This window comes from Curcuma longa, chromosome 15 (genome assembly GCF_044706935.1).
Source record: "Curcuma longa cultivar G26 ecotype Majalengka, Jawa Barat chromosome 15, ITB_CL_G26_1.1, whole genome shotgun sequence".
Taxonomy (NCBI): Eukaryota; Viridiplantae; Streptophyta; class Magnoliopsida; order Zingiberales; family Zingiberaceae; genus Curcuma; species Curcuma longa.
Genome location: NC_133875.1, coordinates 8838726 through 8861704, shown reverse-complemented (window position 1 = coordinate 8861704; position 22979 = coordinate 8838726). Strand labels below are relative to the sequence as shown.

General features: G+C 38.4%; 1 protein-coding gene across 1 annotated transcript; it reads left to right on the top strand.

The window, feature by feature from the left end:
- Positions 1 to 384: 384 nt before the first annotated feature.
- On the top strand, positions 385 to 2615 carry LOC141846636 (UDP-glycosyltransferase 73C4-like). Its single transcript, XM_074734676.1, has one exon. The coding sequence runs from the start codon at positions 840 to 842 to the stop codon at positions 2265 to 2267; it is 1428 nt and encodes a 475-aa protein (XP_074590777.1). The 5' UTR covers positions 385 to 839; the 3' UTR covers positions 2268 to 2615.
- Positions 2616 to 22979: the final 20364 nt, after the last annotated feature.

The following is a 22979-nucleotide window of genomic DNA, read 5'->3' as shown; positions in this document are numbered from 1 at the left end:
CCACCTCATGCTGCAAGGACCAGCTGACCCCGCCCGTGGGGGCAAAAAAATACCGTTCAAGCGTGCACACGGAAAGCAGGAGAGAGGAGAGAGGAGAGAGGAGAGAGGGAGAGAGGAGAGAGATATAATAGGAATGCGCTATATGCTTTTAGAATTACAAAAGTTAAATATACAAAATGAGTAATATAAACCTACGTGCGGTTTAATAAAATGATGTCTACCTTTTAAAAAGAAACAGATATTTAAATAATAAAATAATAATAATTACTCTTAAATTTTTCCAACCGTCTACGACTTTAAATTGAGGCAAACACTTGTTGGTAACCTAGAAGATCCGAAACATCCTTCAACCATGTTATCCATAACATGAGAGTTGTATGCATTTGTACAAGTCCATCTTTCGCTAAAAAAAAAAGTCAGACCAATTATGATCTAAAGTCCAATCTTGACTCTCCCGTGTATTTCAACCAGTCGCTCCGATTTAGAAAATTTTCTGCTTCATCATTTTCATGGATCGCAATAATTCATGCCAGGAAAAGAAAGTCGGCACTTTGACTATGAGGTGTGAAATCTAAGAGTCTCATTCCGTGCCACAAGCTGTGGCATTTCCAGGCGGTGAGCCCTCGTTATTGCACGTGCCCAAATCGCAAGTCAGAGTCTTGAGCGCCAAGGCTTGGAGTGGCAGCATCGATCAAGGCATTCGAGAGGCGTAATTGGAATCAGCTTCCTCCTTCCTCTCTGTGTATTAAACCCCCCAGAATTTGTGGCAAAGGCAAAGTCCCCAAGCTAGATATCGATCGAGTAGGGAGGAGACCGGACAGTGTCGACAGAATCGGGGGATGGCTGAAGCTATTCCTAACTTGGAGGCTGACATCGTGGTGGTGCCGTTCCCTCACGCCGGCCACATCTTCCCGGCCACCCAACTCAGCGCTCACTTCGCCCGCCGAAACTACAGGGTCGCTATCCTCCTGCCCTCCTCCGCCACCTTCGCTTCTCCCCATCCCCTCGTTCGCCCCCTCCAGATCATCCCCTTGCCGCACCCCTTCCGCATCCAGCCCAAGCCCCTCGAGGACGCCCTCGACTCCCTCCTCCTCGCCTTCTTCGCCCGGAACACCTCCTTCCTCTGCGTCGTCGTCGACGATATGCTCAGCGGCCTCATCGACACCTGCCTCGCGCACTCCGTCCCCGCCGTCAGCCTCTTCACCTCCGGCGCATGCGCCGCAGCCCTCGACCACGTGTCCTGGCAACTAGACGTCGACGCCCTCCCCGACTCCTCCGCCGCGGTTCGCATCCCTGGCCTCCCCGACGACATAGCCCTCACTCCCGCCGACATCCTCAGCACCCGGCACAAGCCCTTCGGCGGCCCGGGTCGCCCCGGTGGACCTCGCCGCCAGAGGGGCGTCGAGGGGGCTGACGGCGCCACCGCGCTGCTCATCAACACGTGCTGCGATCTGGAGCGTCCCTTCTTGGACTACGTCTCCAAGGCGGCGGGGAAGCCGGCCTGGGGCGTCGGCCCGTTGCTGCCTGATTCGTTCTGGCGAGCCGAGGCTGGGTCGGCGGGGGAGGGCGAGGTCCGTAGCGGGAAAGAGTTCGGCGTGGACGAGAAGGAGCTCGTCCAATGGTTGGACGCGAAGCCGACGGGATCGGTGATCTTTATATCGTTCGGATCACTGATCGCCCCCTCAGGCGAGGAGCTGGCCCAGCTTGCGGCCGCCTTGGACGACGTGAACCTGCCGTTTGTGTGGGTTATGCAGCCCGAGGCGAAGGCGTTGGACGCAATGGGACAACCGACGGAGAGCGATGGTCGTCGATTGCTGCTGCAGGCAGAGGAAGTGGCAAAGCGGAGGCAGGGAATGGTAATCCGAGGGTGGGCGCCTCAGCTGTTGATCCTAGGCCACTCGGCAGTGGGGGGTTTCTTGAGCCACTGCGGTTGGAATTCGACCGTGGAAGCAGTGGCGCGCGGCGTGCCGATTCTGGCGTGGCCTGTGCGAGGGGACCAGCACCACAACGCCAAGTTGGTAGTGCGTCACCTCAAGGTGGGGTGCGCCGTCCGACGCCCCGTCGACGGGTTGAGCTCGGCGACTGCAGTGACGAAGGAGGACTTGGCGAGCGGTATCCGAAAATTGATGGGCGACGAAGGCATCAGGAGGCGCGCTGCTTCGGCGCGGGAATTCTTCGCCGGCGGATTCCCTGAGAGCTCGTCTTCTTCCCTGGATGCTTTTTTGGAATTGGTCTCGTCTCAATATCAGAATCGTCGCACCGTGTAGGCCGACGCTCGACGGAGGCGCGCCGCTTCTTTACAGGTTACAGCTAGCAAAAGTGAATTATGCTTTTGTGGCCCTTTTCACCATGAAAGATGGGCCAGAGCAATCAAAGGACGACTGTTTAATTAAAATCATCTACAAGGTATTTTGGCTGTAAGGCTCATGGATTAGCTTGTATCAACATTCCAGTATGCCTTTATCTGTGGAAGAAGTACTAAAGGTAGTGTCCTGACTGCCTCTGAAATTCTGAAGTAGAACAATAAAGTGTGGTTGGTGTTGGCGATTATCAAAGTTGATTTTGTAAATGGATCATCATTGATAATGAAAGAGATGGGCTGGAAGGAGTTTCTATAGTCCTATGACCGGATGTGTTTTTTAGGTGTTTTATTTTATTTTATTTATTTTATCATTTATATTATCAAAATTAATTAAATATTTATTATTTATTAAATCTCTAAATATCATTTAAGTAATATAGAGAGGTCTGGATCAGGATTCAATGACCACATGGTGCAAAATTTTTATTGATAATTAAATCCTACAATTAATAGAAGAATATTAAGTATACATCATTTACAATTAAAAGTACAACATCACATAAGAACAACTTATTGTATATGAATTCTATTTATTAACATAAATTCACTATACAATATGAAATTCATTTATTCAACTTACAACAACATACAATCTACACTAAATTCACATCATACATTAAAATACATACAAAACATATTCACACTACTCAAACAACAAACTAACACATGTGCACATGAATCCAATATTTAAACAATCATAGAACCGGTTCCAATAACTAGAGCATTAACAAAATTTCAAATGACCACAATTCAATTAACTGCATTAGCCATATTAACCATCTAACCACACAACTCAACATCATATCACAAATAATAACGAAACAAATCCAATTCTAACAACATACATGTTCAACAATTCATTTCAATAATTAAACATACAACATTTTGTGTAACCGGTTACAATCTCACTCATCTTGAACAAGTTCACAAACATGCACTACAACACACCAATTAATTATCGATAGCAAAAGTTCAATATTCAACATGAATTCCACTCATGATCACAAGGCCATAAGTCATACAGCAACGAATCAATGATTAATAAGTTCACATTCCAACCAAATGAATTGAGTACACATCTTGTTCATTAAACATTCACAACATTCAAGCACTAGCACAAATTCAAACCATCTAAACACCACAAACAATTGGAACACACTCAAAAGTCACCATGAAACATTTAGGGGGTTTTTGAATTCATGAAGTCAAATAGCAACAGAATAAGGAAACAATTGAAAGACTAGGGTTGGTGGCTTCCTTCCCTTTCGGTTCAGAACAGAGGACAACAAGGAAAGAAGAGGGTGGTGGATTCTTCTTCCCAATTAGATCAGAACAGGGCAATCGGCACTCAGGTGGATTTCACGCCAACAGGACAATGGCTCGCCAGGCACTCTGCTCACGATGAGAATCGATTGGAGAAAACGAAGCTCGGAATCATTCCTATGCCGCTGACCCCTACTGCAACCGCATACAAACATTAGTAAACAAAAAAAATGAAACTCCTTAACTTACCCTTTTCTAGTGACGGCGGAAAACGAAGCTGCCGATTGATCCCCCTGCTGTGAACCGCAGACAGGGATCAGTGATTCCTTGCTGCAAACCGCAGACAAGGCCCGATTACTTTCGGAGCTTCTATGGAGGCGGAGGAGGATGCTGTCGCCAGCCACCGCAGCTGGGCACTCCGCTCACAGCAGCAGAGCACGAACGACAGGGGAGGGGAGGCGGATGGTCGGCGCTCGTTCACCATAGTTCCGGTCACTGCTGCTCTTTGCTGATCGGAGAGGAAGGATGAAGGGGTTGGGCGATGGAGATGGGCGACGGGAGGTGATAGAGATGGTGGGAGCTCGGGATCGCGAGATCGGGGAAGGAGAAACAGTAGCCGCGATTTGAGAAGTAACAGTGAGCTCCCCATTCTTTGTGTGAACCTGTGATCCTTAAACCTCGTTGTGCTAAACCGGTTGTAATTGAACTGGCTGATGGAATTTAACCGATTTGAATTAATTGGTTTGAACCGGATTGATTGGGCTGAAATTTGAGCTTTTATTGGACTTGGCTTGTTGGCTGGGTTGTGTATTGATTGAGCTTGAAATTGAAATGGTTGAACCAGGCCAAACTCAAATTGAACCCGATTAGCTTGAGTCAGCCTGAACCAAACTCGAGTTGAACCTCGCTGAACCCAATTTGAACCTTGATTAAGCCAAATTAACTCCATTTTATCCCGTACTCGAATCAGTATTAACTTTCTTCAAATTGATTTTCTGTAAAATAAATTACAACCAATTAATATCCATAAATGTCATAAATTAATGAAAAAATAGAATAACACCTAAACCTCATTCAGATAAAGAATCAACCCAAAAACTCTATTTATGATATAAAATACAATCAAATCGGTCCAATCTGATCCTAATTTATCCGCAGAAAATGCTACTTATCATCCACCTTCAAGGATAGAATTTCTTTCTCTTTTTTAATTTAAATATGTAATTATTACGATCTGATTAATCGTGAATATTTCTATTTGAGATCGCGGTTTGATCATCCAGTAGGAAGCAACTACTGTGAGATGGACAACGAAGGTTTTAATGAAGAAGAGAACGTTAGAGATGTCTTCAACACTCAAATGAGGATTAGAATGAGCGTCGATGTAGGACTTAGCGTGGTCATTTTGACCCTCAAGTTAGCACAGAAGTTAGGAGAAGATGAAAATAATAGGGAAGAAGAAGAAAAAAAAAGAGAGAAGGATGAGTGTGCATGTGACAATACCTCTTGCACATACCTTCCTTAGGATTTATAAAGTAACACAAAGAGCATTTCCATGTTAGAGCTAATGAGGAAACTAGATGCAAAAGACATTGGCGGTCTCTCCAATCGCTAAGCGCCACGTATCTGTAGGGGAACATTTAGAAGATCAGGTCTAACAGCTATATGATTGCCTCTTTCTTCAACCATAGCACTGTGTTTGAAAACATTCATAATAGTTGTCAGTGGGTTAACATAGGGTGTAGGCCCTAACTGTAGACAAGGAAATTAAGTAGATGGAGAGTGATTTTGAAGATCGGACTGTTTGAGTCGGGTGGACGTATTAGTATTAGCTCTTAGAGTCAATTATGAGATGATTGATAAGGAAACTTTTGTATCATATTTCATTAATAAAAGACAAAGTTTATGGTTATTATATTTACTTCAAATCTGTGTCAGATGAATAAGTATAATAATATCTTAGGCTAGTAGATTCTAGTCTATAGTATATGAATTGATTGAATTAATAGTAGGAGACTATAGATATATATAGAACACTACTCTTAACTATTTATAGTCAAACTTTAATATACAAGGGTAATATTAGTGCGTTGAGACTAGCATGTAGGTCAACTAATGACTTAATCTCATAAGCCATAAATATATAAGATATTAAGTCGACACATGGGTATATATTAAGTCAATATGAGATATTGAGTTTGTTTAGTTAAGTGAGTCTACTTAGAGATCAAGAAACACAAAGATTGATAAGGGGATGATATGATCTATGCCTCATGGATTAATTTAGATATCAAGAATAGAAGGACCAAGTTATACAAGATAATAGATGTAGAAAGGTTAGGTCGGATTTTGACATTTCTCATCATTTGGGTAGCAATAATGCATTGCTAGATGTTACTTATTGCTTATGTATCTAAAATGTTATTTTAGATACATTGTTAACTTTATGAGAACCTATTGGTGTTGATTTGAAAATGAGTTTATTTTAGTTTGACTAAAATATAATGGACCTTAAAATTATAGGGTTAAGTTAATCCGAGTAAGACTCATTGAGTTAGACTCAAATGAATCCAATTATTAGATTATTGGATTGAGCTTAATTCGAATTAGACTTATTGAATTAGACTCAACCACTAAAGAGGATTAATGTCCATTAATAGAGATTAATAATAGAACATTGATGAAAAGGAGAGCAAAAAATAAAAATCTTTTGTATTCATTGGATGACCCATTGTATTTATTGGTATTCATTGGATAATCATTTATATTCATTGGATGACCCTTTGCATTCATTGGATGACCTTTGTATTCATTAGATGAGTACAAAAGATCATTTTTTTATGCATTTGGTGGATGATCACTTATAGTCTCTTCTTCTTCTCCTCTTGGCCAAATCATCCAAGTTGTTAGCACAACGAAGGTGGTTCTTCTCCGAAGGCTGAGTTTGTGCGATGAACAAAGGACGTGTTCATGTGGATACCGAAGAGGCATGACCATTCTGATCGTGCTGAGATCTACCGAATTAACTTGCTTCCAGGATTATTCCGTTCATGAAACAAAGATGACAACTCGATCAAACATGTATACTGCATTCGCATGAATCTATGGAGGAATCAGTTTTATTCTGCTATGTTTATTTATTATTTTTCATAAAAGATTTCTACAGTGATATTAGAGTCGCTTGCGAATGTGTATTAATCGTTTTAGTTCTATTTGATATGTGATATAGATAACGAGCACGTGTTTATTATGATTAACATGATTGTATAAGTGGTTTTGTTAAGCAAATAGTTTGTGTTGATCAAACTAAAGGATTGTAGCATCTTCATATATAATATGAATGTGTGTTATAGTCTGATTTCGTTCAATAAATCTTTCATGACCTTATAGTAAGACCATCGTAAGGTTGCATCTCACAAATCATTGTTTAGAATTATAATAAAAGTATGTTATAGTGCATGGTTAAGATCTATTACAAATGATGTATGCCATGGTGCATGATTATGACCCCTTTTATCCAATATGATTGGATTATGTGTGTGTGCATATTGTAATTCATAATACGACCTATATGTCGTATCTTTTACCTTTATACTTCCAGTTGTAAAATTTGACTCTCCTCGAATGTAACTCGAGATTTCTTTAAATTTGTAATGTACAATTAAGAATAATACTAGTTTATCGGACGACAATGGAAAGGGAGGAGGCCAACAATACATGATAATCAAGGAAGCACTTGAAGAAGATGCAATTCTTTAGGGTGACCTTTCAATCTTCTCATTGGCTTGAGAAGATCGTAGTAGATGAGCCATAATCATGTAACATTTTTAATTATGCATATATGTTGATGTGTGTTATATTTGTATGTGATGCATGTTTAATTAGTAGTATTATGTTAATTAGGTCATTTTTATATGTCTACCAAAGTTTGGTACTCACTTTTACCTTAATCAATTTTAGACATGTTTGCCAAAGTAAAGTGACTCAATTTATTTTAGTAGAGTGCGATAGAATAATTATGATATCCAAATATTGAACTTTAGGTGAGACTTAACTAAGTTACCTCAATTGGATTGAGAACTTAGAGGCATACCCCTTGCATTGGGCAAATGAACAAATAATCTTATTCACCTAATGCATATGATGTATTGGTATACATTTCCTACCTAAATTATACGAGTCTTGAGCAATTAGCCAGCTAACTCAAGATGAGGTATAATATAGATCTTGTCACACTTGTATATCATTGCTATTGGGTTTGGAGCTAATAGTGTAAGTAAGCTCTAGTTGCCCACATCCATGACTTGCTCCTACCAAGCTTTATAGTTTAGTGGAAGAATCATTTAATTAAAGACCTAATTAAATGATTTAAATATGATACTTATTTCTTCATTTTTTATTGTAGATTACCATATTGTCAAATACGTTTAATACTCTCTCTGCAATCTGTCCTTGATAAGGACAAACTTAATGAAGTTAATTTTTTGGACTGGTATAGAAACTTGAGAATTATTTTCAAGCAAGAATAAAAATTGTATGTCCTAGAGAAATCTATTTCTGAAGCTCCTAGAGCAACCTATTTCTGAAGCACCCACCACTAATGCTACTTTTGCTTATAAGAAGCATCAAATGATGCATTGGATGTGTCATGCCTTATGCTTGCTACCATGAACTTTGAGCTTCAGAAGCAACATGAGAACATGGATGCTCACCATATGGTTGAACATCTTAGACAACTAAATTAAGGGCAGACAAGGCATTAGAGATTTGAAATATCTAAAGCTCTATTTTAATGCAAGACACAAAGAAAGAAGTCTCGTAGAAACTCATGTATTTAAAATGATTGGGCACGTTGAGAACCTTAAATGATTGGGATTTCCATTGGCCTAAGAATTCACCACTGACCTTGTTCTACAATCATTGCTAGAAGGCTATAATTAATTTGTCATGAACTATAACATAAATAAAATTAACAAGCCATTACCTGAAATGTTAAACATGTTGAGAACTACTAAACTCAATCTTAAGAAGACTAAGCCTAGTACCATATTGATGGTGTAAAAGGGCAAAGGCAAACGACAGCCCAAAGGTAAGGGTAAGACCCAAGCCAAAGGCAAACCCAAATCTTATGCATTGAAACTTAAATGCAGGGAGCCTAAGGAAGGAACCTGCTTCCACTGTGGTGAGATCGGACATTGGAAGAGAAACTACAAACTATATTTGGAGGAAGTTAAAATGAAGAGAAGCCAGACTTCTGCCTCAGGCATATATATTATAGAAGTCAATCTATCTATTTCTTCTATATATGTTATAAAAGGTAATCTATCTATTTCTTCTTCATGTGTATTAGATACTGGTTATACATCTCCCATTTGTACTAATGTGCACAACCTAAGAAAGATTAGATCGTTGATAAAGGACAAAATAGACTTATGAGTAGTCAATGGTGCAAGAGTTGCTGCTATAGATGTAAGAATATATTCCTTATCTTTGCCCACTGGGCTTATTTTGAAACTAAAAGAGTGCTATTATGTGTCTGCCTTAACTAAGAACATTATCTCTATTTCTTGTTTAGACAAGAAAAGTTTCTCATTTATAATAAAAGACAAATGTTGTTCTGTTCATTTAAATGATATGTACTATTGTAATGCACTTCTTATGAATGGACTCTATGTTCTAGACTTTGAAAACTTAATCTATAACATAAATACCAAACGGTACAAAACTAATAATTTAAATCAAAAATATCTCTGGCATTGTTGCTTGGGTTACATAAATGAGAATCATATATCACAACTCTATAAAGATGGACTTTTGGATTCATTTGATTTTGAATCATATGAGGTATGTGAAACTTGTTTTCAAGACAAGATGACAAAGACTCGTTTTAATAGACATTATGTAGGAGCCAATGATTTGTTAGACTCATACATATTGATGCTTGTAGCCCTTTCACTATAGCAGCTAGAGGAGGCTATTAGTATTTTATTACTTTACTGATGATATCAATAGATACGACTATCTTTCTAATGAAACATAAGTCAGAATCTTTTGAAAAGTTTAAAGAATTCAAGAATAAAGTATAAAATCAACTTAGTGCATATTAAGATGCTTCGATCAGATTGATGTGGTGAATATCTTAGCTAAGAATTTCATGATCATCTCATTGAGGTTGGGATCATGTCTCAACTCACTCTACTTGGAACACCACAATGGAATGATGTCTCAGAGAGGAGAAATCATACTTTATAAGATATGATACGATCAATGATGAGTTAGACAAATCTTTCTACTTCTTTCTAGGGACATACTCTAGAGACGATTGCCTTCACACTTAATTGTGTTCCGTCTAAAGTCATCATGAAGACACCATCTACGATATAGATTGGGAAGAGTCCTAAGATTGTTGGGTCCAAAAGGATGTCTGTATCTCCACAATGGCATGATATTGTCCACTTTGGGCCTAAGTCCTCATGACTTTGCTCTTGGGCTTTCCCCAAAAGGCCTCATTCCAATGGAGATACTTTTCATCCTTTTAAACCCATGATCTTTCCCATGTGTTTTAGATGTGGGACTATGTTTGCACCCTTGCAACCCAATAATCCCCCCTCAAACAAAAGACCACTGGAAGCTCCCCTACCATTTCTCATGGTCCGGCTGCCATTTCTCATGGTCCGGCTGCCATGTCCCTCATGGTCCGGCTGTCATGTCCCTCATGGTCCGACTGCCATGTCCCTCATGGTCCGAGCCTCCCCTACTTCCTTTGTTTTTTCCGAGGGTCCCCACATGGTTAGATCTGGATCATGGCTCATCCGGCGGTTAGTCCCCACAAAGATGTCTTTCATGAAGATTTAGGATTGTGAGACTTACGTTCGATGTCAAGTCTTAGAAAAACTAAGATCCAAATCTGATAAGTACTATTTTGTAAGATATCCTAAGGAAACGAAGGGCTATTACTTTTATAATCTCATACAAGATAAAGTATTTGTTGCTAGAAATGATATTTTTCTAAAAAGAGAGTTTATTTCTAGAAAGACTAGTGGGAGTAAAGTCAATCTTGAAAAAAATTCAAGATACTCAAATTAGCATTGAGGCCTTGATGAAAATTGAACAGGCATCACAAAGTATTGTAGATCATGAATCTGTTACACCGCAAGAAGTTATGGAGCAACAACCTATTCAAGTAGAATAAGCTCTATGCAGATCTGATAGGGTACGTTGTCAACATGCGAGATATTCATTTTTCTTGTTTGGCCACGATGATGTAATACTTGTTGATCTCAGTGAGCCTACGTCCTATCAAGAAGTTGTAATGAGCCCAGATTTTGAGAAATGGCTAGAGGCCATAAGGTCCAAAATAGAATCCATGTACACTAACCAAGTATGAACTTTGATTGTTCCATCTGAAAGGATCAAACCCATTAGGTGTAAGTGGATTTTTAAGAGAAAGACTGACATGGATAGTTATATGCATACCTATAAAGAGTGATTAGTAGCTAAAGGATCCAAAGGGAAGAATGCCTCATCCAAGTAATGTTGTCAAGCTCTATTCTCCCCAACTTAGCCCAAGATGCCCATATGACCTTCTTGAACTTGGCCCAATTTCATGACCCTTTAGGTATCCTACAAAAACATATAAAAAATATTAGATTCAACCCTCAAATCTGTAGAAATAATCAATATAGTCTAAAATAAATTCCTACTCATAAAATGTGTTAATACTCAATATTTACACAGCGAGAGGATCAAAACATCAAGTATTAGGGTCAAAAATAAATTACAAAAATGTATGTTGTCAGTTACTCTACGAGTAAGTGATTGAGGTGAAGAATGCTAAAGCCTTCGCACCACTCCTTGAGCTTGCATCCTTGGAACTAGCAACCATTGTCAAAGATTAGTTTGCAAGGTAGGCCATATCGACAAACAATGTTCTTCCATAGAAATTTAAATACAACATCTTTTGTTATCCGAAATAGAGGTTCAACCTCCACCCACTTAGAGAAATAGTTGACCACAACTATGAGAAATTTCTTCTAGTTGGGTCCTATAGGGAAAGGGTCGACAATATTGATTCTTCACCGGTCAAAGGGGCAAGAAATAGTAGTTGTCTTTAAGAACTCTGTTGGGGTTCGGGCGAGATTTTGATGCCTCTAACACTTGACACAGGTGCAGACTAATTGAGCTGCATCTGCTTGTAGAATCGGCCAGAAATAACCCGCTAGCAGGACTTTTATTGAAAGAGTTCGACCACCTATGTGATTACCACAACTGCCTTGATGATTCACATAGAATGTATTTGACATCTTTGGGATCGAGGCATTTAAGAAGTGGTTGGGAGAAAGCCTTCTTGTATAGATAGTCATCCATTAGCATGAATCAAGTTGCTTGTCTTTTGAGGAGTTGAGCTTGTTCTTGATGGTTAGGTAGGGTTCCTTCCTTTAAGAAGGAAATGAATGGGAGTCACCAATCGATTATTTGATCTTGCATAGACACCTGATCTATTTATGAAACTAGTTGAACTCGAGTGACCGGGTCTTCTAATGTTCATGTAGATAAGACACTTGTCATTTTGACAAGCTCATCTGTTTTCTGATTTTTAGCTCGAGGTATTCTATGAAGGGTGACTTCATGGAATTCATTTCTTAATTTTTCGAAAGTCTTAGCATAACTTAGGAGTTGGTCATTCTTAGTTTCAAACTTTCTTTCAAGCTGATGTACTGCCAGTTGAGAATCGGAGTGAATGACAACTTGAGAGGCACTAACTTGTTTAGCTACTCGAAGTCCAACTAATAGCGACTCGTACTCAGGCTCTTATTAGAGGCTCAAAAGTTTAATTGGATGACGAGCTGTATCATCTCTTCATGAGGCAAGATGAGTAGCACCCCAACTCTACTGTCTTGCTTCGTAGATGATCCATCAACAAAGATCCGCTAGGTTTCTTTAACTCCTATTCTGGGGTCTCAGTTAAAAAATTAACTAATGCTTGTGCCTTAATAGTAGTCCTGGATAAGTACTGGATGTCATATTCACTAAGCTCTATTTTCCATTTGATGAGTTGCCCAGAGGCCTCAAAATTAATTATATGATCAAGGTGAGATGTCCCGACCACTAGGAACCTGCCACCTCATCGACTTGGCTGGCTTGATCGGCTGACGTCCTAGTGCTTGGATCCTTTCAGGATGCCTGATTTCAAGTGAAATCTTAGGTCAGACAGACGCCTACTATTCCCTTCTAGGGAACACGTCCTCACTTACTCCTCTTAGGAGAATTTACCTTTGCCAACCCGGTTCTCCATACCTGGTTGAACTTTTACTCAGCATCTGACCCTTGGCCCCTAAGACTTCCACCGCTAGATGTCCGGTCCTCTGGACCAGCCTAGACTTCCTACCTGATGCTTTGCTTTGCCAAGTCTTCCCCAATCCTCCTGATCAAGATTTTCTTGTCTAGTCCTCCAGATTAGGACTTGCCTGCTTAGTCCTCAGACTAGAACTTCCTTTGCTCATTAAGGACTTTCTTATGCTACCTACACACTCAGTTTAGCTCATTAGTAAACTTCACAAGCTTAACTTGAATCTTTTGTCATTATCAAAATCATGGTTCGATTATCTGATACTCCCTACACCAACAATCTCCTCGTTTTTTTATTAGAGCAATCTCGATTCAAAGTTAAGTAAAAACTTCCTTTCAAAATAATGCCATAAAAAATTCCAAGTCAAAAAAACTTTTGACTCCCCCTTAACTTAGTGTCTCTTCCTGAAATTAAGGTATACTTAAATAAAATTTTAAAAATAAAGTTTTATCTTTCCCACTTAACTAGACATAATTCTTTCAATTTGCCAATTTGGGTCTACGAATCATTCAAGTATACTTAGTGCTTTTGAACATATTTTAAAAATGTTTTTCAAAAAGTGTATTTTGCTTTTTAAAACATCTAACGATGCCTCTTTTGAAAAAGCTGTAAGACTTAGATTTTGAAAAAAAAATTCTAAGAGAAAGTAATTTTTCAAAAAAATACTTTAAAATAATTTTGAAAACTTTGAAATTTATGCTCTCAATTTTTCATAAAAATTTGAAACCATTAACTTTAAAATTTAAACTTATACTCTTTCTCCCCCTTTGGCATAATTAAAAATAAATATTGAGAGAAAAAATTTAAAATAATAAAAAACTTCAATCAATTTAGAAAATTATGGATTTGAGTCCAAGCATGATGTCTATATAATATATAAAAATAATTAAATAAAAAATTTTAGCCTTAGTCACATGTCTAATTTATTGTTACTAGTTGACTATCAAAAGATAGTAGTTTTCATGAAGTTAGTCAAGTTAAGTATATTTTTTTAGCTAGTCTTTATTATGAATGAATACTTAACCTGATCCATGTTTATATTTTTAGCCCAAATTTATTTTGATGCACTAATATAAACATCAAAAACTCAAGCTTTTACCCTATGCATCTCACATCGTTCTAGATTTTATAATACACAAACAAGTTAGATCTAGTGTGTTTTGTGAGATACAGTTAGCCTAAATCTATAAATGTATAATTTCTACTGAGAATGTCTAGGTTAAATCTAGATTTTTCTTTAATTTTGAAATCATAATTTTAAAAATATATTTTTTAAAAAATTAAGTTTTTCAAAAATCATAAGTGAACAATTTTAAATTTTTTTAAAAATATAAGTAATAATATATTGAAAAATTATGAGTTTTGAAAATTTTATAATAGAAAGATAATTTGAACATGTGAAAATTAGTCTACTAATATACTAAGCATATTTATAATTTAGCAAAATGCAATAGATGGTAACTAAGTCAATAAATACCATAAGGTAAGTCAAACTCAAATAAAGTCAACATAATGTCAATTGGAGTCAAACTGCAACTAATAAAAAAGATAAAACTACTGAGGTCTACTGGGGAGGTGGAGGTGGATGGCTCATGCTCCAAGATATGAGCATGTCTATCATCTTAGCATGCCTAGCCTAACTCCGCTCTTCCAAGCTCACATACTGACTAGTCATAGTCTGTTATAGATTGGTGGCTAACTCTTCCAGTCTGATCATTCTCTGTTCTATAGTGATAGGAGGTGGAGGTGGAGGTGGAATCTGAAGAAGGTCTGCTAGGTCAATGTCGTCCTTCTCATCCTCGGTTGCCTACTCAGGCTGAGGTTGGTTCCCCGTCTACAGGACAAGATCCTATCCTCATTTAAGTGGACCCTAGTTAAGGAGAAGTTTCTAATGCCTAACATGTTAAATTCACTCACTAGTATGGCATTACTTGAGGTAATGTCAAATCCAAGGGAAGCTAGAAGTGAGGTCAAAATATGACAGTAGGACATATGAACTCTCCTACTAGTAGTGATACTAGATGAAAAAATGATGGTAAGAAAAATGTGTAAACTAATATCTATATCTAATCTATGATACAATGCATATAATAAAAATATATGGAATGGTCGCATCATAACGACATCTCTAGTAGTAAGGGGTAGAATGCAGGTCACTAAGACTCTATATAGAACATAGTCTTGTACTCTGAGTTTGACAGATGGAAACTGGATCACTGTAGGGATCTCTCCTCTCCAAAGAAATATGAATGCATGATATCTAGGGTAATATGGGAGTAGGGATCATCAAAAGGTCTATTCCTGGGAGGGTAACATGAAAAAGTACATGATGAATGTTCAAGTTCTGAGTGCTTTCTAATGATGGTCAGAGATAAAATGAAGTCTCTACCTCTAACTTTGGTGGAATAGATCAGGTTATCAATTTGAACTAGGTTATTGTACAGCTCAACACACATACCTATGTTAATCAGGCAAGTACAATAAACTAGTCTATCTAACTCATAGTGCTCTATGACATCAACTGTAGGTTTGCATGATCGTAAAAAAATATCTTACATCAATATCTAGAATGTAAAAGTACAAATTAAATGTCATGGATGCAAATCTAATCCTATTCTCCTCAGTGGGGAATCTAGGATCTGTGTTGGGTGCTAGAAGTTCCAACCTCAATAGCCTTTCTCTTAATCTTAATGTCATAAATTTAGAATTTAACTAATTGAAAATGGCGTAAATGAACTTAGGGATTGTTTAGAAGCTTACCTAGGCATATCGGATCGAATCATAAGGATTGGATGACATAGACACGCTTGACGGCCGTGCGGGGAAACTTTTCGCGAGTTGGAAGAGAATTTGGGGGTGGCTGTGAATTAGATTTTGGGTGCCTATATAGACATGTTCCGGGCGCTTGGATTTCGCAGCGATGCAGGGAGCCTAGATTTACTCCAAGCGCCTAAATTTCAAAAATCGCGAGTGCCTAAATAAAATTGAGCAGTGTTCAAGAAGCAGTTCAGGGTGTCTGGATTTGTATCTAGGTGTCCTAGATTTCATCAAATCGGACTTCAATTCACGGGTTGGGTTTTAATGGGTTGTGTTTTAATTGATTTAAGTTTGATTAGGATTAACTTGATTAAATTTATGTTGATTAAGTTTTAATTTGTTAAGTTTTAAATTTGATAAGTTTTGATTTAATTAAGTTTTAATTGATTTAATTTAATTTAATTTGATTAAGTTTTAAATTTGATAAGTTTTGATTTAATTAAGTTTTAATTGAGTAAGTTTAATTTAATTTGATTAAGTTTTAATTGATTAAGTTTAATTTAATTAAGTTTAATTTAATTTGATTAGGTTTTAATTTAATTAAGTTTTAATTGAGTAAGTTTTAATTTGATTAAGTTTTGATTTAATTATGTTTAATTGATTAAGTTTAGTTTAATTTAATTAAGTTTTGATTTAATTAAGTTTTAATTGAGTAATTCTTAATTTGATTAAGTTTTGATTTAATTAAGTTTTAATTGATTAAGTTTAGTTTAATTTGATTATGTTTTAATTAAGTAAGTTTAATTTGATTAAGTTTTAATTTAATTAAGTTTCTAGTTCCATCTCACCTATTTCTAGATTATCAACTAGTTCATCCTATGAGTTGTATGAGATAGTTTTTTAATTTTATCTTAATTAATTTAAAATATAATTTTCTACGACTTCATTAACTTTGAGTTAGATTTAAGTTTAATCATTGACTAATTAAGTATACACTTCAGGTTCAGGTTTTAGCTTCTAGACAGTGGCGAGACATAGAGACCTTCTTGATTATCGAAACAACAACCACTTTATAAGACAAAGCTAATTCGTGAAATTATATATTTAGTTAATCTAAGAAAAGACTTTGGTCTAACTAGTCTAAGGTTTGGCGATGTTACTTCAGTTATTTCCACTCTGCTAAGTAGACCAAATAGGGTACTCCTTACCCCACTTGATTACCTAAATCAAGTTTTCCTAGCGTACTATCATCTCGCCCCATCTTGATACTAGGCTGGGCAAGTATTAATCAGGCCTATGTCCTTAACTAGTCTAGGTTCAATCTAAATTCAACACAAAATAAAGAAAATAAAAAATAAAATCAAGCAAGTCTTATTTAGCTAGGATGGTTTTGATTTTGGATCCCCCTGGATCATCACCCCTGTTGGGTCTGGTCAGATAATGAATCTGATCCTTGGGAATCCAGTATTAGTTTCGTCCAACTTGATTGATCAAGCTAGACTTGGGAACCCATGCTTGAACTAAAGGTATTTGGGTTCGATTTACCAATAACAAATATGATTTGTGTCTGATTTTGTGTCCAAGTCCAGATCAGTTGTATACAACCCTTTGAGTTTCAAGCATCATGTTAAAATATTCGGAGCCCGAAGTGAACTTTTTCAATGATCTTTTCAGATCTTCAACTTGAATTTTTAGATTGAAATTTTCTTTCGCAAGTTGGACTTGAATCAAAGTTTCAGTCTAAACCTTTTTAGTTGAAGAGTAGACATTAATTTTCTCCTTAAGGAGTGTAATCTCCTTTGGGAGAGACTTAACCTGGACTATAGATTTTGTCAGTTTCCTAGATAAGCAGTAAATAATATAATATAATTTTTACTTAATTTGTCACTTATATTGGTGTTCAAGCCTTCTGAATCGAATACGGATTAGTGCCTTGATTCAGACTCGACTTCGGATTTAGTGTCGGGTTCGGACTCGATCTCAGCTAGCTCCTCTCTTATCGGTAGACTCAAGAAGCTCGTGTTCTCCTCCTCCTTTGAGTCTTCTAATAAGGACTCGTCCCATGTAACCTTTAGTGCCTTCTTCTTTATTCTTCTCTCCTTCTTTTTGCTTAGGACACTCCACCTTGAAGTGTCCTTTCTTGTTGCAGCTGTAGCATGTAACTTCAGTCTTATTGATAGGAGCCTTGCTTGATCTAGCTTTTTGGATCACCTTCCTCATGTCTGACTTCTTGAAACCTTTCTTCTTTCTGAATATCTTCCGAACTAGGTTAACTAGTTCGGTGGTGACTTCATCATTGCTGTCAGAATCCGATACGTCTTCAGATTCGAGCTTGCGTCGACGTCTTGCTTTGCACTCTTTTAATTACCCTACAAGAAGTGCAATCTCTTTCTCAACTGGATTGACATTAGTTTGTTCATGAATCTTAAATTCTGAAAATAATTCATCCAACTTTATTTTAGAAGGTTCCCTAGAAATCTTGTACGCTCAATCATTAATGCCCATAAAGTGTTCTGCGGGAATGTTTTCAAGGCATCCCTGATCACATCTCTATTTTTCATAGGTTGTTCTATGACATGCAGACCATTTAGCAGATCTTGAATCCTTACGTGCAGTCCACTCGCAGATTCATCATCCTACATTTTAATATTATATAACTTATTCAAAAGTAAGTTGAGCTTACTTACCTTTGTATCTGATGTTCCTTAGTGTAGCTCAATGAGCTTGTCCCATAAGTCCTTAGCACTTATGAAGGGACCAACTCGATTGAGCTCTTCTTTGTTGAGACCACATTATAGAGTTTGGATTGTCTTTGCGTCGACCTCAATTTTATGCTTCGTGGAATGTCGTCTGTGTCTGTTGGGAGCGTAAATCTTGTCTGGATTATTATCCACATCTCCACCTACGTCTTTAGGTGGTATTTCATCCTCCCCTTCCAATAGATGAAGTCTTCACTAGAGAAGAGAGGAGGTCAAGGTGTGTTGTAGCCTTCTTGATGGATCATTAAAACTTGCATACAAAAAAATAAATGAAAGGGTGTCCCAAGACTTGGTCTTGGATTAGTAGTGCAGAAGGAGATAAATCAAAAATTAGAGCGATGAAAATTAGAGCTTCGATTGCGTACAGAACGGTCGTCGTTATAGTGTTTATGTGTCTTCTAGGATTTCCCCTCACAGCTGGTTATATAGGCTGATCCGGGCGCTTGGAACTCCTTTCGGGCGCCTCCACGTCATCCCGTTGATCCATTTCCAATGCTGACTCAGCATCTTTTTGGTGTTTGTATCCCTTCCAGGAGCTTAGATGCTGACATAAAGGTTGCCGGATCAACTTTGACTCCGCCCGTGTCTTATCCATATTCAAGCGCTTGGAGGTTGAGGTGTCCCGACCACTAGGAGCTTACCACCTCATCCGCCTCGCTAGCCCAATCGGTTGACGTCCGGGTGCCTGGATCCTTTCAGGGCGCCTGGACCATCTAATTGCCTGGATCTAGATAGGGGCGTTCGGAACTCAAAGTTTTGGTCCCTCATCTCCTACATCACAAAGTTAGTCCAGTATATCTAAAATAGGAAAATGACAGTTTTATCAACTATCTGATATTGACTTTTAGGTTTTCAGTAAAATCCTAGGTTAGATTGACATCTACTGTTCCCTTCTAGGGAATGCATCCTCACCCACTCCTCTCAGAAAAATTTACCTTTACCAACCTGATCTTCTAGATCTGGTTGGACTTTTGCTTAGTATCTGACCCTAGACTCCTAGGACTTCCATCGCTAGACGTCCAATCCTCCATATCCACTTAGACTTACTGTCTAGTGTTTTGATCTGTCAAGTCTTCCTACCTAGTCCTCTTGACCAGGACTTCCTTATCCAATCCTCCAAACTAGAACTTGCTTGTCTAGTCCTCCAGACTAGGGCTTCCTTTGTCCAACTACAACTAGGACTTCTCTATGCTACCTACATACTCAGTTCAGCTCATTAGTAAACTTCACAAGCTTAACTTGAACCTTTTGTCATTATTAAAACTATGATTCAATTATCTAGTGTTCCCTCCACCAACATCAATTAATGTTGACCCAAGGCAATATTGGTGAATACGATGATAGGATATGACAAGAAGTATGGTTGTAATTTATGAGTAGTTGTGACCAATGCCAGAGGTAATTTCTCTAGGGTAAAATATCTTATCTTAATATCTTTTAGAAGATGACTAGCAAAGTAAATAGGGTGTTGAGTGTTGCCCTCTTGTCGGAGTAGAAATGAACTAACGACTCCCTCAGTTGCGGCTAAGTAGAGCCACAGAGTCTCTCATGCGATTGGCTAGGAAAGAAGAGGCTAATGCATTAGGTATGACTTGAGTTGTGCGAAGGCTTGTTTACATCTCTTGTTCCACTCAAATCGAGTTGACTTTCAGAGAACCTTGAAAAAAGCTATACTCTCCTAGCTGAGGTGCTCGGAAGTGGCGAGGCAGTTCATTAGTCAAGATGTGACTAAGAAAGTTGTGCTTTTCTTAGGTACAAATTCCTTGCCTTTGTTCTGGTTTGGAGGTGGTGTTTCTCCCGCCTTCGATCCGTCAAAATGTTCCTCGGGAGGGATCATGTTCTTACTTTGTTGTTTAACGAAGGCGGTAGGGAGGGGATCCACTAGACCCCTCAATCCTCAACTAGGAATAAGTGTTACCTCTATTGAGGTGCCAGATACTTTCTTCAAAGACGGATTTATTAGAGGAAGTCTTTGCATAATCCATTGCACTAGTCGATCAACCAATGCTTGAAACTCGTTTATGGCCATGGTGATGGTCTCACCATGAACTATATCTGCAGAATCAGGGCCCACAACAATTCTCTCTAGCTCCACCATTTCAACATCTTAGTTCAGGCAAATTCCCACAGACGACATCAATTTATTCCTGTCTGAGATCACGACCTAGTGAGTTAATGGGAAGCAACTATTGTGAGGTGGACGATGAAGGCCTTGATGAATAAAAGAATGTTTGAGATGTCGGCAACACTCGAATGAGGGATAGAATGGACGCTAAGGTGAGACTCAATGTGGCTACTCCGATGCTCAAGTTAACACAAAGGCAAAGAGAAAATGAAAACAATAGGGAAGAAGAAGAAGGAGAGACAGGTGAATGCACACATGACAATACCTCTTGCACATACTTTTCCAAGGGTTTATATAGTAACACAAAGAGCATCTCCACGTCAAAGTCAATGAAGATATCAGATTCGACAGCCATTGGCGGCCTCTCCAATCGCTAAGCACCACGTGTCTAAAGAGGAGCATCTAGGAGATCAGGTTTGACAACCATATGGTTGCCTCTCCCTTGGGCCATGGCGTTGCATTTGAGAATATTCATAGTAGTTGTTAGTGGATCAACCTAGGGTATAGGCCGCAACTGTAGATAAGGAAATGAAATATATGGGGAGTGGCCTTGAAGATCGGACTGACTGAGCCGAGTGATTGGATTGATGGAATCAAGGAGCTCGAGTTCTGTGGAGTCGAGGGTACTAAGCTAATGAAGTCGAAGAGCCCAAATCCCCTAGAGTCGAGGATCTTGAGTCCTCTAGAGTCGAGTGGGTCTAAGTCTTCTAAAGTTGAGGAGCTTAAGTTCTCTAGAGTTAAGTGGGCCTGAGTCATCTGGAGTTGAGGAGCTTAAGTCCTCTAGAGTTAAGTGGGCCTAAGTCCTCCAAAGTCGAGGAGCTTAAGTCCTCTGAAGTCGAGAAGCTTAAGTCCTTTGGAACGATTGGGCCATTTTGACCTTCACCTAGGCTTGACTGCTGACTTGACTCTACCACATATAATCCCTGTTTCCACCATATCACTAAAGATGATCGATCTGGTCTCACGAAAGACTTTCACCGACCACCAAAGGAAATTGGAAAGCACGGATGGGTCATGATGGATGACCCAACATCACAAATGTTTTCAAAAAAATTAGACCTTAGTTGCTTAGGGAGCCCGTCTCACTTCTTACCATTGTGTCCTAGCCCCAAGAGGAATTTCTTCCCTTGTTAATTGGTGATGAGCTCTATGTGTTAGTGCAATAATATCCTTCTTGATTGTAGTTGATGGTTACATGTGATGTCATAGATTTATGTAGACTTACTAAGGGATAATCTTAATGAAGTCAAAATCTCCGAGTAAATTTAGTTGACTACAAGTGAGTCTTAGCTTATTAGAAAAAAATGATAAATCTCAGTCAGTCTCATGGACTCAATCTCTGAGGGTGACCGGCCCGGTCTTACGGAAGTTTCCCATCGACTATCAAGGTAAATCGGGAAGCGCATACGGCGGTCAATCCAGATACCCAGCATCCTTTGATTGCGTTCTCCATTTGGAAGAAAATTCTTACAAATACGTCATAGCTGGGGATCAAACCGCGGGTCCCTCGGTCACAACCTGAATATCCTACCGTTGCACCATTGCCCCGGGGACAGTCTTAGCTTATTAGAGTGTTCAGTTGATGTTTGGTGGACTTGACATCAACTGAGCACTCTAGCGATTAACTTTGCTCTATTATTAATTCTTTTAACCACTTAAGTGAAAATTTTGCCCAATTAACTTGTAAGCCCTAACCATTAACGTTATATACTTAAACCCAAATTAATAATGATTAACTGATTCTCGAGATTGACTTTTAAATGTGTATAAGTTGTACTTTGAATTTATCCGATAAATGAATCTAATATTAAAAATAATAATAATAATAGTTAACTCATTTAAACTTATAAAATTTCTCTAATTGATCACACAATTTATCATATGAGACTAAATTGAAGTCTTAACAGACGACCTATTAGTGTTTTCCATTTGCAATAGAACTTTGGGATCAAACATCAATTTTATCAACGAGAATTTATAAACTATTTTTGATAATGTGTGATGATCACTTGGACTATATATAACACTTTGATTTAGGAAGATTTAATCCTCCACTATCCATGAACCTAAAGATGTCAAGTTACCTTGGGGCATAGCTGAGTTGGTTACGACGGAGCAGACTTACAGAAGAGGACAAGGGTTCGAATTTCGGCAAACTCGAGCAATACCCTCCTCCATCGTGACCAATTGTAATTTCTCAATTTACCTCCTCACAGATAATCATGGAGCCAACTATGTAGGACCGTTAAGGTGACAGATTCCACCTTTTGTAGAAGAAGATGTCAAGTTGTATTAATTAGGATGTGCATGCTTGTGTTTAATAGAATCAAGGTGGCACCCCAAATTAATGGAATCTAAAAAAGG